The sequence below is a fragment of the Myiozetetes cayanensis genome, unplaced genomic scaffold, assembly GCF_022539395.1.
Source record: "Myiozetetes cayanensis isolate MyiCay16 unplaced genomic scaffold, myiCay2020 scf2-11, whole genome shotgun sequence".
Classification (NCBI taxonomy): domain Eukaryota; kingdom Metazoa; phylum Chordata; class Aves; order Passeriformes; family Tyrannidae; genus Myiozetetes; species Myiozetetes cayanensis.
This window is the reverse complement of record NW_026087411.1, coordinates 28,838,932-28,855,430: the sequence shown is the minus strand read 5'-3', so window position 1 is coordinate 28,855,430 and position 16,499 is coordinate 28,838,932. Positions and strand designations below refer to the sequence as shown.

Sequence of the window (16,499 nt, the reverse complement as noted above, 5' to 3'; positions counted from 1 at the left end):
TGTCACGTCCCATTTAGCACATACACAGCATTTTATAGAGCAGAGCACTGTAGAAATCCTTTTCCCTTAGGTTTTTCTACACACTCGTTGCAGTGATATGCATCAGACCACTTAAAGCAAAACAGATTTAGTTAATTAACTCTAAGGGACTGAGTGGTTCCCCAACCAGAAGTCGTAAGAACTGGTTTTGATATTATGAGTACCATTGATTAACTCTCAGATGCTGGACAATCACTTCATCTTTCTATGCTTCATTTTTCCCTGGTGCAAAATGTAGAGAAATAAAATTTGTTTTCTTTGGTGAAGTGCTTTTGAGAGCTGTGAATGAAAAGAGTTCTGCATCATCAATGAATCATCAAAAAGGTCTGATGGGAGATTTATAGAAATAGCACTGTCCTCACTGCTTCTGAAAAACTGAGCCACAACCAAGCAAAGCAATAAAGGGCCAAATCCTCACTGAGAGGCAGCATTGGAGACAGGATAAAAATTTAAGTTGCCCAACACCTTGACAGCCACTTTTTCCTCCAGACCAGGCTGGCAAGACAACATCTTTCTATCATTTCTGTCCATGAGACCCAGTTCTCACCCATCCAACTACTAGACATCACGTCTTCCCTTCTGCATTGCTTGGTTTTTTTACCTGGCCATCCTCCTTCTCAGAAAATTGGCATATGCAACCACTTCTAACACCTGACAACGCCCACAAGCTTCTCTTTCTGGTTGCAGGGATATTCCTGTACACTGGGCCAGATTCTTTATACAACAAACATATGACTATACACATCCTTCAGATATATACTTTTAAGCCTTACAGAATCTTAAATACCGGTGAATTTTTGCCAGACCATTGCCTTGGGGAAAAAAAAATGGAACTAGCATGTTTTCTTTCATTCTAATTCTAATTCTCTATCATTATCTAGTTTTATCTTATCCTTTCATTCTACTTAACTCCACATAGTTGCAAGTCCCAAAGCTAACACACAGGTTCCACTGTTACACTTTGCTCTGTAGCCAGAGCAAAGCAAATAATGTCCACTTGCTAATAAATTTGATTATTTCAGCATATTTTTATGACTGAGGAATGGAAGTGGACAGAACTGAATTTCCTCAAATTATTTCAGTATTTGAATAAATATCCTTTAAAAAAATTGTTCTTTAGGCTTGATGGTCAATATTCCTAATTTTGACAATGAATGAGTAGTATGGGGTAGCTAAATAGATTACCTTATTCCTTCTGTTCCAAAAGTGATTCAGATAAAAGTACTGCACAGACATTTGTCTATGTCAACTAAACATTCAGTTATGAAGCAACTTTAAAATTAGATTTCATTGTAAGAGAAGGGTGAGGGAAAAATTACACATGAACATTTACTATCTCTTATTTTGAGATAGTAAAATTATATTTCCTCATGGTAAAGAAAATTATATTATGGTAAAGAAGAAAATAACAAGGCCTGTTGTGGGATCTGGAGGCTGGGTACCATGACTTGATATGTGCTTCAGCTCTCCCCCATAGGCAGTAGGAGAAGGACAGAGTAGCCAGCAGGTAATAACAACAAACCTACGGAGGAAGTCAATGGCTTTGACTGTGTTTTGGCCACAGTTTATACTCAAATTAGAGTCAAACCCTAAAACCCATTATTCCTCTACCTAATCCAATTTTTCTTCACTGCTTCGGTATGCTTGGTGTGTTTGGTTCTACTTTTCCATGAGATTCTGACTTCTGCTGGTACCTCACATACAGCCAAAGAGAGACTTCAGTTCAATGCATCTGATAGTGTTTCCTTTGCAATTAAAAGGAAGGAAAGAGTGGTTTTTAGGGAATCATCACTAGCACGAAGATACTGTGTCAATTATTCTCACAATATAGAACAGTAATGCTGTTTTCCTGTACTGTTCCTACATGTTTTTAATCCCTAAAATGTATTGTTGCTTCACTGCAAGAGTGATTCTTGCTTTACATCATTAAAAGTCAGAGGAGTTGTAGAACTGGAGGAACATAAGGAACATTTAGGGCTTGCTTCTGAAATTATATCTATCTCTTCTTGCATTTAATATTGTATTAAACATTAATACAAAGTTGTCAGCCATTACAGTTGTGTAAAACAGTCCTTAGTGAAGTAAAAAATGAGGTCTTTTTATAACAGGTGAAAAACCTCTTGTTAACAACCCCAAATCTTAAATCACAGAGTAATTAGAGCCTGTGTTATGGGTAGACAGCATAAACTTCCTCCCACATTGCTTCCTTTCTCAGTAGTGTGTTTCAATCCCACCTACAGAAGGTGGAAAGGGAAATTTCTGACTTCTAGTCTTCAAGTTTTCCTTTCTTTGTTATGCCTAGTAAGGAGTCTCCTAACTGCAGTACTATTTTTTCCTTAATTGGAAATTTTACTGAAAACAGCTGTTGTTAGAGAATGAATACTACAGAAATTTGTAACATATGACTTCAGCAGAAAAGCAATGAACAGACCAACAGGCAAACTGACAGACAGAATTTAAATTTATCAGACACCACTAATGCTACTGGTGGCAGCACTATCTCATTTCAAAGTCAAATCAGTGACCTTGGAGTAAAAGACTACATATACCAATTTCTACCCCCCTTGCCATCATCAGAGGACCAAACAACTGCATTTACCTGTAGATCAGGACTTCATCATCCGAGCAGTTATACTGCAGCTGATACATTTTTACCCGAGGGGCCGACTTGCTCACTGTCCACTTGACCAAAGCTGAGGTAGTGGTCACATCTGACACCAGGACAGCCCTTTCTGGCGGGCTTTTTGTTTCCCCACGATTCGACTTGGTGGAGCTGGTGATGTCCGAGAGCCTGGATTTTGGGGGAGCTGATCGGCCTGTGCCATTGCTGAGATGGGGAAGCTGAACAATTGAGAGTTCAATTGTTGCAGTGGACTCTCCGGCAGCATTCGCTGCTATGCATGTGAAAGTTCCATAATCCTTGGAGGTGGTGATGAGTATATCTAAGGTGCCATTGTCATAGACAGCTGTCCTCGAAGAGTTTCCGATCAAACGGTCATCGGGAGCTACCCAGTGAATGATGGGAGTGGGATCCCCAATGGCTTTGCATTTCAGCGTGGCAGTTTGCCCTTCTAAAACCAGCAACTTGTGAGTATGTTGTGTGATAAGAGGAGGCTCACAAACGAATTCTTCTTCCCGCACGTACCAGAAGTACCTTCCTTTTAGACCTGGAGGAGAAGCACAAGTTTCCATATCGTCGTCTCTGTCAAGTCGCCTTAACCACAGTAGCTCACAGTTGCAATGCAGTGGATTTCCCCCAAAGCTGAGAGACAAGGGTGGAGAAAACGGGGTAACAGCTAATGGAATTACTTGAGATCTGGCAAATATAGGGTCAGGGGGAGCTTCTGCAGTCTGTTGGATGTTAGATCCAATCGGGCCAGTTTCTGAAGATCTGCAAACGTCCCCTCTGTTATATAATCTATCAGGTTGTGATCTAAACTGAGCTGGTGCAAATTTATCATCCTTCTTATAGATTCCCAGGGAATGCTTCGGAGGTTATTGTAGGAAAGGTCTAAGTCTTCCAATGTCAGCAAAAAATCCTCAAAGGCTTCCTCAGAAATGCTGCTTAGCTGGTTGTTGTTTAAAATCAAATGCTGAAGGTTAATTAAGCCTCTCAAAATATCCTCTCCAATGTCAGGCAGCCTGTTGCTGTCCAGATGTAAAGAGCGAAGGCTCTCCAAGTCGGTGAAAGAGTAGGGTTGTATGTAACTGATGGTGTTTCTGGACAAAGTAAGGTCGACAAGTCCAGACATATTGGCAAAATCCTGTCGGCTGATATTAATAATAAAGTTGCCCCCAAGACGGAGTTCAACAGTCCTTCGATCTATGTCCAGCGGCACAAAAAGGAGACCCTTGGAGGGACACAAAGTCCCCAGTGACTCAGACAAGTTCTGACAGACAGAATTTAAATTTATCAGACACCACTAATGCTACTGGTGGCAGCACTATCTCATTTCAAAGTCAAATCAGTGACCTTGGAGTAAAAGACTACATATACCAATTTCTACCCCCCTTGCCATCATCAGAGGACCAAACAACTGCATTTACCTGTAGATCAGGACTTCATCATCCGAGCAGTTATACTGCAGCTGATACATTTTTACCCGAGGGGCCGACTTGCTCACTGTCCACTTGACCAAAGCTGAGGTAGTGGTCACATCTGACACCAGGACAGCCCTTTCTGGCGGGCTTTTTGTTTCCCCACGATTCGACTTGGTGGAGCTGGTGATGTCCGAGAGCCTGGATTTTGGGGGAGCTGATCGGCCTGTGCCATTGCTGAGATGGGGAAGCTGAACAATTGAGAGTTCAATTGTTGCAGTGGACTCTCCGGCAGCATTCGCTGCTATGCATGTGAAAGTTCCATAATCCTTGGAGGTGGTGATGAGTATATCTAAGGTGCCATTGTCATAGACAGCTGTCCTCGAAGAGTTTCCGATCAAACGGTCATCGGGAGCTACCCAGTGAATGATGGGAGTGGGATCCCCAATGGCTTTGCATTTCAGCGTGGCAGTTTGCCCTTCTAAAACCAGCAACTTGTGAGTATGTTGTGTGATAAGAGGAGGCTCACAAACGAATTCTTCTTCCCGCACGTACCAGAAGTACCTTCCTTTTAGACCTGGAGGAGAAGCACAAGTTTCCATATCGTCGTCTCTGTCAAGTCGCCTTAACCACAGTAGCTCACAGTTGCAATGCAGTGGATTTCCCCCAAAGCTGAGAGACAAGGGTGGAGAAAACGGGGTAACAGCTAATGGAATTACTTGAGATCTGGCAAATATAGGGTCAGGGGGGAGCTTCTGCAGTCTGTTGGATGTTAGATCCAATCGGGCCAGTTTCTGAAGATCTGCAAATGTCCCCTCTGTTATATAATCTATCAGATTGTGATCTAAACTGAGCTGGTGCAAGTTTATCATCCTTCTTATAGATTCCCAGGGAATGCTTCGGAGGTTATTGTAGGAAAGGTCTAAGTCTTCCAATGTCAGCAAAAAATCCTCAAAGGCTTCCTCAGAAATGCTGCTTAGCTGGTTGTTGTTTAAAATCAAATGCTGAAGGTTAATTAAGCCTCTCAAAATATCCTCTCCAATGTCAGGCAGCCTGTTGCTGTCCAGATGTAAAGAGCGAAGGCTCTCCAAGTCAGTGAAAGAGTAGGGCTGTATGTAACTGATGGTGTTTCTGGACAAAGTAAGGTCGACAAGTCCAGACATATTGGCAAAATCCTGTCGGCTGATATTAATAATAAAGTTGCCCCCAAGACGGAGTTCAACAGTCCTTCGATCTATGTCCAGCGGCACAAAAAGGAGACCCTTGGAGGGACACAAAGTCCCCAGTGACTCAGACAGGTTCTGACAGACACAATATTTGGGACAAGCATTGACCGTGACAGCCATTCCAAACACCAGGATGCTGCAGAGCAATTTTTCCATTGTAAATCACGCAACAGTACCTGAAAGAAATGAAGTAACAAGGAATATCAGCAATTATGATATACAGGTTTCCTCCTATGTTTTACCTCCAGAAAAATTTTGCAGTACCTCCTCTCAGGAGTCACACCTAGAGGCTTCAGCACTCCAGGGTGGGAAGGATAAATGTTATAGAAACATGTTTCTCCAAAGTATTTCTTCCTAAAGAAAAAAAAAAAAAAAAAGAAGAGGTGTGTTTGGTTCCAAATCTGAACAGGATAGGAATTGCTAGTACTTATGCCTGGTAACAGGGTCTTGTGACTGCCCATTTTCTAGTCACAGCATTATAATTTTTATTGAGTAGCTGGTAGTGGACAAATCCTATCATCAGATTGTATGACTTACTGAAAATCCTGGAAGATTTCATTTGGAGTAGTGTCTGTTTCTTTGAGGGTAGAAGCTAGAAATAATATGTATAGTAATTACTTACTGGTGCAAAATAATATGGAATTAGGGTTGAAGCAGATGATTTTATGGATAAAAATAATTGCATATTTCCCCTTCAGTAATGTGGTTAATAATGACAATTTAATTATCTGGCCAGTTCTGGGGCAAGTCACTTGCCCACCCATAATAAAATTAATGATAGACAGTACAGGAAGAAGAAATTACTTGCATAATTGTTACCTGGATTCACCCTGTGCTCAACCAACCTGCGAAAAGGATGACAACATCCAGTTCCAAAGAGAACGGATCCAGGGGAAACTTGAGTTACACTAGTATCCTGGCAGGATTTTTGACAACCTCATGCTCTCAGACTGCAATCCCTTCTGTTGTAGTGACAGCAAAGCTCTTGCCTGCCTCCATGGCTCTTCCTTGTATCCTACCCATTCCTCTTTGCACCACTGTCTCCCTTTTTTTAAAGCTCTCACATGCTTTTCCAGCTTGACTTGTAAGGTATCTGAAGAATAAACTAAATGTATTTACAGGCTGGCTCACAGGGACCAGTTGAGGTTTGGAGAAGTCGCAGACCTGCTTCAGGTTTGGGAATATCTACTTACATGCATTTTCTGTCATTCTTCCACATGTGCAGGGCATAGGTAAACTAGCATTTTTTCTGTCTCTCCCTTTCACAGACCATGCTATCAAGCAGGCCTGAGGAATGGGTAGATCATTAATTTCTTACCCTCATTCTCTTTCTGAGTAAAGCAGCAGGGAGACAGAGAGCTACATTTCTGTAAGGGATCCCCCAGGCTTTTTTTGCTAAGGTGGTAAGTTCTAGTCTCCGAGACCCTCACCTGTGGCAGTACCAACAGGCATAATTCAGCTTGTAGTATTCAACATAGCCATTCTGCCTCTCTTTAACCTACATCCACCACATAAACTTGCATTACTATCCTTGGTCTTTGGTATATGCCATATCCCTTCTCAATCACACAGTGCTCATAGGTTTAGTGTTTTTTGCACTTGTGTTTCAAGAGATGTCATGATACAATAAGAGATAAGACATCCTTGTATTAATTGATTGCCCCTGTAATGCCTAGTAAATGTTTGCCAGTCACCAGTGCCTAAGCTGGTTCTACAACTGCTGTACACATGATGGGATAACTTCAATAATTAGTACTACGACTCCACTCAAACTCATCTGTCACAAGAAACACACTTCACAAAAAAGTTGCATCATAATTATTTACAGTCCATCACACACCTGAAATGACAGTTATGCAGACTTTTTATAATAATTAAAAGAAATTATAGAAGTTACTAAACTCCCAGTAACACACACTGAATACAAAACAAAATCTATCACTTGAGTAGTTTTTAAAAAGCTCTTTAAACAAGTCTTGCTCTACTTTCTTGTGAAAGGAGTGAAAACTGGGGCCCCAGTGTTTGGGACACTGATCAAAGGTTCCCGATTCCTCCCCTGGGTAAGATGGTTTGGTATCTCCACTCTAGAATACATGAGATGAGTCAGAAAAAGCAGCTGTAGAAATGCAAGATGCTATGAGTACTGAACAATGTATAGTATGATCTTTAGGGCAAGGTTTACTGCATGGTGTGATGATAATAACTGTATTCTGTTATTACTATTTCATAGAGGAAGAAATGACTAAAGCGTCTATGTTTGCTGAACTTTACAAACAAGAGGAAAGCCCACCTCTTGTTGGGCATCCTTTTAGAATGGATGGCTTGAGAAGAGCAATCTTACCTTCAATAGTAAATAAAAGGCTACTGAACAAAATGTTTGGAGATTAACAAGTGCGTTATTGATGCAAATCTGTGGCATACTTAGCAAAGAACTATAAATAACCCTTACATTATTATCAATTGGTAGTTTGCTAACAGGCAATTGGCTTTTTCAATCTTAATTATAATTGCGTTCTGCAGCTTTAATTTAGTGTATTACCCTACCAGCTGAAATGATAAACAAAAAGAAGTTTAAAAGGGGGAGAAATAGATACAGTTAATTAGTAATAAGCCCTTTCACAGCTTCTCCCTCATCTACATTCCCACCCTCTGAATATCTATTCAAAAATGTGAATGCACACTTAAGACAGCAGTGTCTCCTTTAAGTGTCTCAATTCTCTAACCACATTTTTTTCCGGATGCTGGTAAATATCACAGTGCTTTGGGGAGACAGTTGACTCTGAGCATCAGAGTGAAATGCATTTATGAAAAGAAAAAAAAATGGGGGGCGGAACAGAAGTTAATTACATAAAATAGGGACTGAAGCACTGAGAGGAGGATGTGAAGCAGGAGACCTAAAAGGCAAAGTAAACCCTGATGGGGAAACCATCTGTGAATGGCTTGAAAGCACATCATCTGCCCGTGTGTGCTCGCACATGTGCATGAAAAAGACACAGAGTGCAGCATGTGCTTTTACCAGCAAGAGGAAAAATCAGTAATAGCCTTACAGGGATGGAAATATCATGGCCACTGTCATTCCAGTTATTGCATGCATTTGAAAGTATTAATGTAAATATTGTTTTCAGAGGAAATTTCTATCCTTTGTGATTTTTTTTTTGCTAGCATCATTATTTCAAGCTTCTGAGCCTTGGGTGCTTCTGAAATGTAAACCTGAAGTGAACAGTTTACAACACAACAAAAAAGATACAAACCCAAAGGACTACCTGTAGGACATCTGAGAGAAAATATTGCACAGTGCTCCTTAAGGAGAACATCTGGGGTTTCCACAGGACAAATGATTTTCATTTTTATCTCCAGGCAGACAAAACACTTGGGCCAAAGATGAGGTAAGAATTCAAAGAATAATAGAATCGTAAAATGGTTTGGGTTGGAAGGGACCTTAACAATCAATTAGTTTCAACCTCCCTGCCATGGGCAGGATCACTTTTCACTAGACCAGGTGTCTCAGAATACCATCCAACCTGGCCTTAAACACCTCCAGGGATGATTCCAGGGAACACTGCATTTCTAGAGTCTGCACAATTATAATAATATCTTTCAAAATCTAGACCCTCCCACAAAATCAAGGTAATTGCTAGCTGTCAAGGGGGTGGATGTATAATATTTTTTTTTTTATTTCAGTGTTGGTAATTTTCATAAAAGACAGATAATGAAGTGTCTAGTTAAGGGTATTTTTTGCTGACCAGTTTTCTCACCTTGCTCCCAAAACGTCTTGGGACCTGCAACATCAAAAATTTTATGGGCTGCTAATGGTAGTCTTGTGATAAGCTCACCATTCTGATTTACATTTTAAAGGTATCTATCAAACCTGATAAAGTATACTTCTTGTAGGAAGTCAGTGAATGTAGAAGAGTTCCTGTCTCAGCCCAGGATGAAAAATAGCCCCTTTAGTCCTCTTAGAATAAGGATTGGTATGAATTAATATGTGCAAGAGCCATAAACCTTGGTGTTTTGTATTCAGATTTTCCTCATAAAGATACAAATTCTGGGATTTGGCATCTCATTTCAGCAATGTCTCCAAGGCATTTTTTAATTCTATATTCATTGAACTTTGCATATAAATTCCAATAACCTTTGTCTACCACAGCACCAAGTACAAGGTAACTGTCAGAAAAATAAGCTGCAGCTTACAGGCTGGGGAAAAAAGAGACTGGAAAAAAAAAGGAGAGGTGGATAGGTAGTGACTCTGATTCTACTGTCTTCAAGTACCCTGGGACACAGTTTCCAGAGGCTGTATGGGTGAGCTAATATACCTTTCTTAATTTTTTTTAGGTGTTGTGGAGGAATTGAATTTTCTTTTCTGGGAGCTGCTCTTTTCCTCATTCTTAATCTACTCTTATCTCTGGTTTAAGTGAATTTATGTGACTAGGAAACCTAACCCCCAGATGCAGAGCTTGATGCCCTGGAAGTAGTCCTAGTTTGGTAGTATTTGGGAAAAGCTAGGCTGTAGAGGTGGATGTGTGTACATGAGGATTTTCATTTTCACTGTGGTTTTGATCCAGAGGAAACATAATATATTTGTAGCTTCTCTGACAAAGATGTGGACCCCTGGCTGCTGGACAGTATGTGTGTCTAGTGGCTTTAGTTTTCCTAGAGCACTAATATCCTAGAATGTGCTTACATCCTTGTTCCTAGGAAATGTAATAAGATATGTTAAGCCCAGAAGAAACCAGGTGTACGTCTGTTAGATCCCACCTCAATTTTACCAGCTCTTTGCTGAAATGAAGACACCATCATAAGCCATTCGGCGTGAAGAAATGTGCAAAATTAGTCAAGCTTCTGAGATTCATTTTGTGAGAAAATAAAACTTAGTGAACACATTCTGTGTACTTCCAAGCATCTGCCTGTCTGGCACTTACCCACAATACATTTGGGACATTTTCATCACTTCAGATAAAGTCTGAAGTGCAGAAGCCTCAGAAATATTTACTACTCATACTTTTCAGGAATATAGAATATAATAAGTTCATGAAAGCAGAGAAAAGAAACTTCATTAGCTTTATTAGACTTCTGCAAAAGAAATTATGCATCGTGAGTCCACCTCCTGTTGACTATCAAAGTATCCACATGGAAGACAGACATTATTAGTATCCTGACTACTGAAAATACTTTAACTCAAGTTTAGCTTTTTTAGACAAGAGGCAGTCCCCTCTGCTGTTAAGATGCTCTGAAATGTACAGTGTCTAATAAGCAGTAAACTCATTGTGCAGTTAGAATACAATTCAGGACTTGGACAGGCAGGGACACACATCCTTTGGAAGTCAGACTTTTTCTAGTTTCCACTCAAAGCGTATAGGTGCCACTATTTCATTATAACTAATTGCTAGACCTTGTCTGATCTGGCATCATTTGAAGGCTGTAAAGCCTTCATGCACATACAGAGAACACAGCAAAAGAAATATGAGCCTAAAATTACACTTAATAATTAGCCTAAATTTCTTGTGCTGCAGAAGATGGAGATTTTTATTTTAGAATGATATTTATCTTCAATGCCATGGTCAGTTTCACTTGTATCTATCTTGAAGCTTACGGTTCAATTTTTATTTGCTGAGTGCTGGTAGTAACTAAATTAGTATGGTCCTGTAGAATGAATCTAATAGGCATGCTTGATTTACTCACTCATTAAATGCTGTGGTACTTTAGCTAAATACCTACATGAAACAGATCATTTCCAAATGAAAACGTTACATTTCAGAAACATTAGAAACAAGTATTTTGAATGCTTCATTTAATACCTTTCCTAAAATGGTCTCATGAAATCTGAAAAATCTCACAAATAGGTTTCGTCAACATGAACTGATCCTTATCAGTGTGTAGAACTACTGGTAAAATAGAAAGAAAAAAATGAGCTCTAGCCAGAATTTGCGAATGATACTTTATAATCTTGTAATCATAACCAGACTTCTGCTGACTAGTGTGATTTTACCTGTGAAATTAGCTGTACTCACATTATTCTACCCCCACTGACTGGAAAGCACAGGCTTGCGGTGCCTGATTTGTTGGGACAAAAAACTGGTTATTGATAATGCTCAAAATTTATATGTGCAGACAGTTGCTTTTAAGCAAACATGAACAAACTGAAGAAAAAGAGGCCATTTAGAAAACCCAAGTGTAAATGTTTGGTAAACAGACACACTAAGCTAACACTACTTGATACATGCATGTGCACTATATTTATTTCAGCTCCACGCAGTGACGCTTTTCTTCAGGCACAAGAAGACACCGTCCCTGAATGGCCTGACCCAGCTGTTGAGACACTGCAGGTGGGGGATAAGAAAAAACCATTTGAAGGTCCATTCATTTGTGTTTGTTCATTTAATGGTTATCAATGTTGATGTTTGTTTCCTGTTTTAATGCTGTGTGCCAATCTCCATTAGATTTGATCTATAAAATCATCTAAGCTGAGCCCTTTACTATTTCTAGCCATGCAGTTCATTTATTTATCTGGTTCTTTACAGCAATCTTACATTTTGCTTTATCAGTACAGTAGAGAAGTTACCAGTCATTCTGACTGTTACTCATTTTGGGAATTCATAGGGAAGCTGCAAAGGTACTAAGTAGGAGCTCTCAGAGATATTGCCTATGATGGAACATAAATGTCCATCAACAGACCCTCTTGCTTTCTGCAAATACAGCTGAAGGCCTGTTCTCATGATCTGAATCCAAATTTCTCTTGGCTCTGAGCCATAACAGAAAATCCGCAGGTAACTCTTTATCCCCAGCTTACTTTAATTCTCATAAAAGTCTTCATATATTCTTATTTCCTTCTACATCAAAGGAAAAGAAAGATAATTAAAATTGGGATTCTCTTCTTTATCTAAGCTTGTTACTTTTTTTTTTTTTTAAATTGATCACTTAGCCCTAGAGAAAAACTCTGTCCATGTTCCTTAGGAATTATTCTTTATTTAAAATGCAGACTGCAGTTTTCCCTTCATGTACAACCCACATGCAAAGAGACACTGGTATGAAAACCAAGGCATACATACCAAAAGATCTTTTTCTGATTTTTCTCATAAACTTAATTGGGCACATAAAGTGACATGCAAAGATTTGAAGATCCTTTGAAACACATGCAAGGCAAATTTTAAGTCCACAATAAAAAAGGAAAAAAATCCACACTTTTCCTGAATGCCCCAAATTACAATTCCTAAGGATATTATCAGGAGCATTTGGTAGCAGAGGTCCCCTGTTACAGGGAATACAATCCTAGTATGGCTTGTCATTGTGGTTGGCTCATGATTCAGTAAGAAATTAGAAGAGTTCTAAGAAGGAAATATGAAAACCCTGATATGCCACTGCATGACACAACACATGGCCTCCACAGTCTCTGGGCTCTTTCATCAGCCTGGTAAACTTTTTACTGTTATTTCTACTTTTCACTTAGTTTGGATGGGCCTAGATATGTCTATTAAATTTCTTTTTCTAGTAACTCTCATGTTTTGATTCTCACACAGGAGGATAATTCACTGTTTCTCTCGAGGTCTTAACATGCCCATTCCTTCTACCATGTGAGCAGCAGCTTCTCAAAGTTGTAGACTTTGTTGCATCTGATTATATAGTTGCCTATTTCCAAACTGTTGTGTCACTGGATGGGAAAGAGAAAGAAGGTATGGATTTTTGGTGGCAATACCTGTTCTTTCATACCAGGTTCTCAATGCACCTTAAAAGAGACAACTTCTACCTCACTTTTACATGTGAGTAAGAAGAGACATAACCTGCATCAAACATTTTGCCCAAGATTATTCACTAAGTCCCTCATTGAAAACACACCACTCACAACTCTTACTTTGGCTTTGCACAGTGATGTTCCCATGCATAAGGCATGCCACTGTACAATTTTTTAATACAAATCTGATGTCATGGACAGTGTTTACATAATTACATTGAAAGGAGAGACTGTGGTCATGGCGTCTCTAGGGAGGAAATCTGGCCTTAACGTGAACATTAACTCCTGGATTACCCTAGCATTGTCTTGTTATGTATGTAGTCTTGGATGAATTTCACTTAACCTCTCTTTCTCCTCTGCAAGATAAGTATTGACTTCTGCTAATCAGTTGTTTGCAACATATCTGGAGACTGTGAATGTATGTAAAAACAGTTTATGGTGAAGTCTTTTGTCATGGCACAGGAAGGGAGACCATGGATAAGAGCTGGCTTGTACAGCCTTTTCCCTAACTCAGTCATTTGGTTTTTATCATCCCAAGACTGACAGTCAACAGAAGTCAGAGGCAGTGGATGTCTGTGTATGGCTGAAGCTACTCTATTGTCCAATGCTCCATTTGCTGCTCTGAGTACCTGCAGCACAGAAGCCCCTGAAAAATATTTCACCCACTTCCCTGACATCTCACATTCTTCTTTTTCAAAGCTCAGTCTCACCTTTCACCAGTAGTAAGTTCATATATAGTGGAGTACATTTCTAAATTTCCTGACTGTGAAGGAACCTTGATTAGTACTAATGAGTACACAAGGAAACAGCACAGGGAAAGCAAATGGAAAGTCAACAAAAAGCACCCCTAGTCTATTACTTTATAAAGAACAACAGTACAATTGTATCATGACACTTCAGTCGTGCTAATGAGACTGAAGGCTTTTGCCCTTTCCAAAGGGCAACACAGCTGGTGAAGGGTCTGGGGCACAAATCTTATGAGGAGCAGCTGAGGAAGATAGAGGTGTTTAGCCTGCAGAAAAGGAGGCTTGGGGAACCTTATTGCTCTCTACAACTACCTGAAAGGAGGTTGAGGTGGGAGTTGGTCTCATCTCTCAAGCAGTAAAACAAGAGGAAATGGGCTGAAGTTGCACCAGATGACGTTTAGACTGGATATAAGAAAAAATCTCTTCACCAAAAGGTTTGTCAAGTACTGAAACAGGCTGCTCAGGGAATTGGTTAAATCGCCATCCCTGGAGGTATTTAAAAGACATGTAGATGTTGTCACTTAGGAACAGACCCAGAAGTGTTAGGTTAATGATTGGACTCAGTGATCTTGAAGGTCTTTTCCAAGTAAACCATTCTATGATTTCACAAATATGTTATTTGATAGAATCATAGAATGCTTTGGGTTGGAAGGGACCTTAAAGATCACATGTAGTTGTAACCCTCTTGCCATGGGCAGGGACACTTTCCCCTAGACCAGGTCACTCAAGTCCCCATCTAACCTGGCCTTGAACACTGCCAGAGTTGGAACATCTACGACTTCTCTGAGCAACCTGTTCCAGTGTTTGACAAACCTTCTGGTGAAGAGATTTTTCTTCAACCTGTTCCAGTGCATCACTACCCTCACAATAAAGAACTTCTTCCTAACATCCAATCTAAACCTACTGTTTTTCAGTTTGAAGCCATTCCCCCTTGTACTGTCACTACAGTTCCTGACAAAGAATCCCTCTCTAGCTTCCCCATAGGCTCTCTTCAGATACTGGAAGGCTGCTATGAGGTCTCCAGCAATCTTTTTTCCTCCAGGCTGAACAAATCCAACTCTCTCAGCCTGTCTTTATAGAGGAGATGCTCTAGTCCCCTTATCAATTTTGTGGCCCTCGCCTGGACTTGCTCCAACAGTTCCACATCCTTCTTACGTTGGGGGCACCAGATTTGTAAGCAGTATACCAGGTGGGATCTCACAAGAGCAGACTAGAGGAGGCAAATCATCTTCCTTGACCTGCTGGCCACACTGCTTTTGACGTAGCCCAGGATATGGTTAGCTTTATGAGCTGCAAGCTCAGTGTGAGCTTCTCATCAACCTAGGTCTTCTCTGCAGAGATCTTATTCCAGGAAAGGTGGATAGTCTTCCAGGTTAGACTAGAGGAAAGTGAGTGGAAGGCAAGATGAGGAAAGTTGATCTTCTGCTACACTTGCTGTGTTTATTTATGAGGAAACAAAAGTCGTCAATCCCCAGAGCTCTCCATATAGCACCTTTACTGGTACTCAGTCAGCAAAAAAAGAACAAGTCTCTTAAAATTAAAATGAAGGGAAAACATGCGATAAAACAAAATATATAAGACCTCAATATTTCAAATACATATTCTGCTTCACTTTGCAGTTTCTGCTCACCAACTATGCACAGAATGACAGTCTTATCAGATAAGAGCAACCAAATGCTATATGCTGCATTTAAATTTATATTGCAAACAACAGGCTCCATTACCCAAGGATTTTCTTGTTGCATTCCTAATACTGTCTTTCTTCATGCTTTATTGTTCCTCATTTCCTTACATACTCTTTGCTTTCCAGTGTGTACCAACATATCCTGGTATTTGTTTCACACATTTTTGGCTTTTTTACTTAATCTGTCTTTGACTAGTTTTCCTTTTTTATGCCTCTAAACACTTCCTGCTTCTCAAATGCCATCTCTAAAGCTGCTGTCTCATACACTCTTTGCTGTTTCTTTTGAGCTTTCTGCTGCACCCCGCCCCCGCTCCTTCATTCTCTAATCATTTGATCACTGCAGTTCTTTGATGTGTGAGGCTTCCAGTTCAGGCCCAATTTAATTATGTTTTTCAGAAGACTGACCTCTCTGGTCTCAATTTGTTCAAGACATTTCCTTCATTGATCCAGGGCCAGATCCCTTTACTGCCTCTTCTAAGCTGGATTCCTGATATTAGAAGCACCCACATATTAGCACTTAAGGTCAGTTTGCATATATCAGCAGTTAATTGCACTGATTTATTTGTAGTAAATACAGCACATTCTTCCCTGGCCTTAGGTCTAGATGCACTAACAAAAAATTAAGGGGAAATAATTAGAGGTATTCCCATACAACATATGGACTTGCTTCACTATTCATAAGCATTCTCAAAGAACAGATTGCATTTTTCAGTAAATTGCAACAAAACCTAGAGGTCTGTATATTTATATCTACTTTGTTGGGCTATTACAAAGACAACAACCATCACTATTGGACTTACCCTTCTTAAATTCTCTGCCTATCCTCCACTATTCAGGAAATAATTAGAAAGATGGTTCAAGCTTTGAGGTGGAAAGTCAAATCTATGCTTTCAAGAAAGAACAGGAGTCCTGTAGAACAACTAAAAAGCAAAACACAATGTCTTAATGGCACCCAGAGTGGGTAAAAGCTAGCTCTGTTTATACAATACCAGACTGATATACATGAAAAACTCCCCTATATTGGCAAACAAACATCTGTG

The 16,499-nt window shown here is 39.9% G+C and overlaps 1 protein-coding gene across 1 annotated transcript in view; it reads right to left on the bottom strand.

The window, feature by feature from the left end:
- LRFN2 (leucine rich repeat and fibronectin type III domain containing 2) overlaps positions 1-16,499 on the bottom strand; it is a 167,194-nt gene that overhangs the window by 43,715 nt on the left and 106,980 nt on the right. Inside the window, 3 exon segments of the mRNA XM_050314820.1 lie at positions 2,639-3,380; positions 3,383-3,926; positions 5,376-5,479. Of these exon segments, the coding sequence (XP_050170777.1) occupies positions 2,639-3,380; positions 3,383-3,926; positions 5,376-5,459 (1,370 nt within the window). The 5' untranslated portion in view covers positions 5,460-5,479.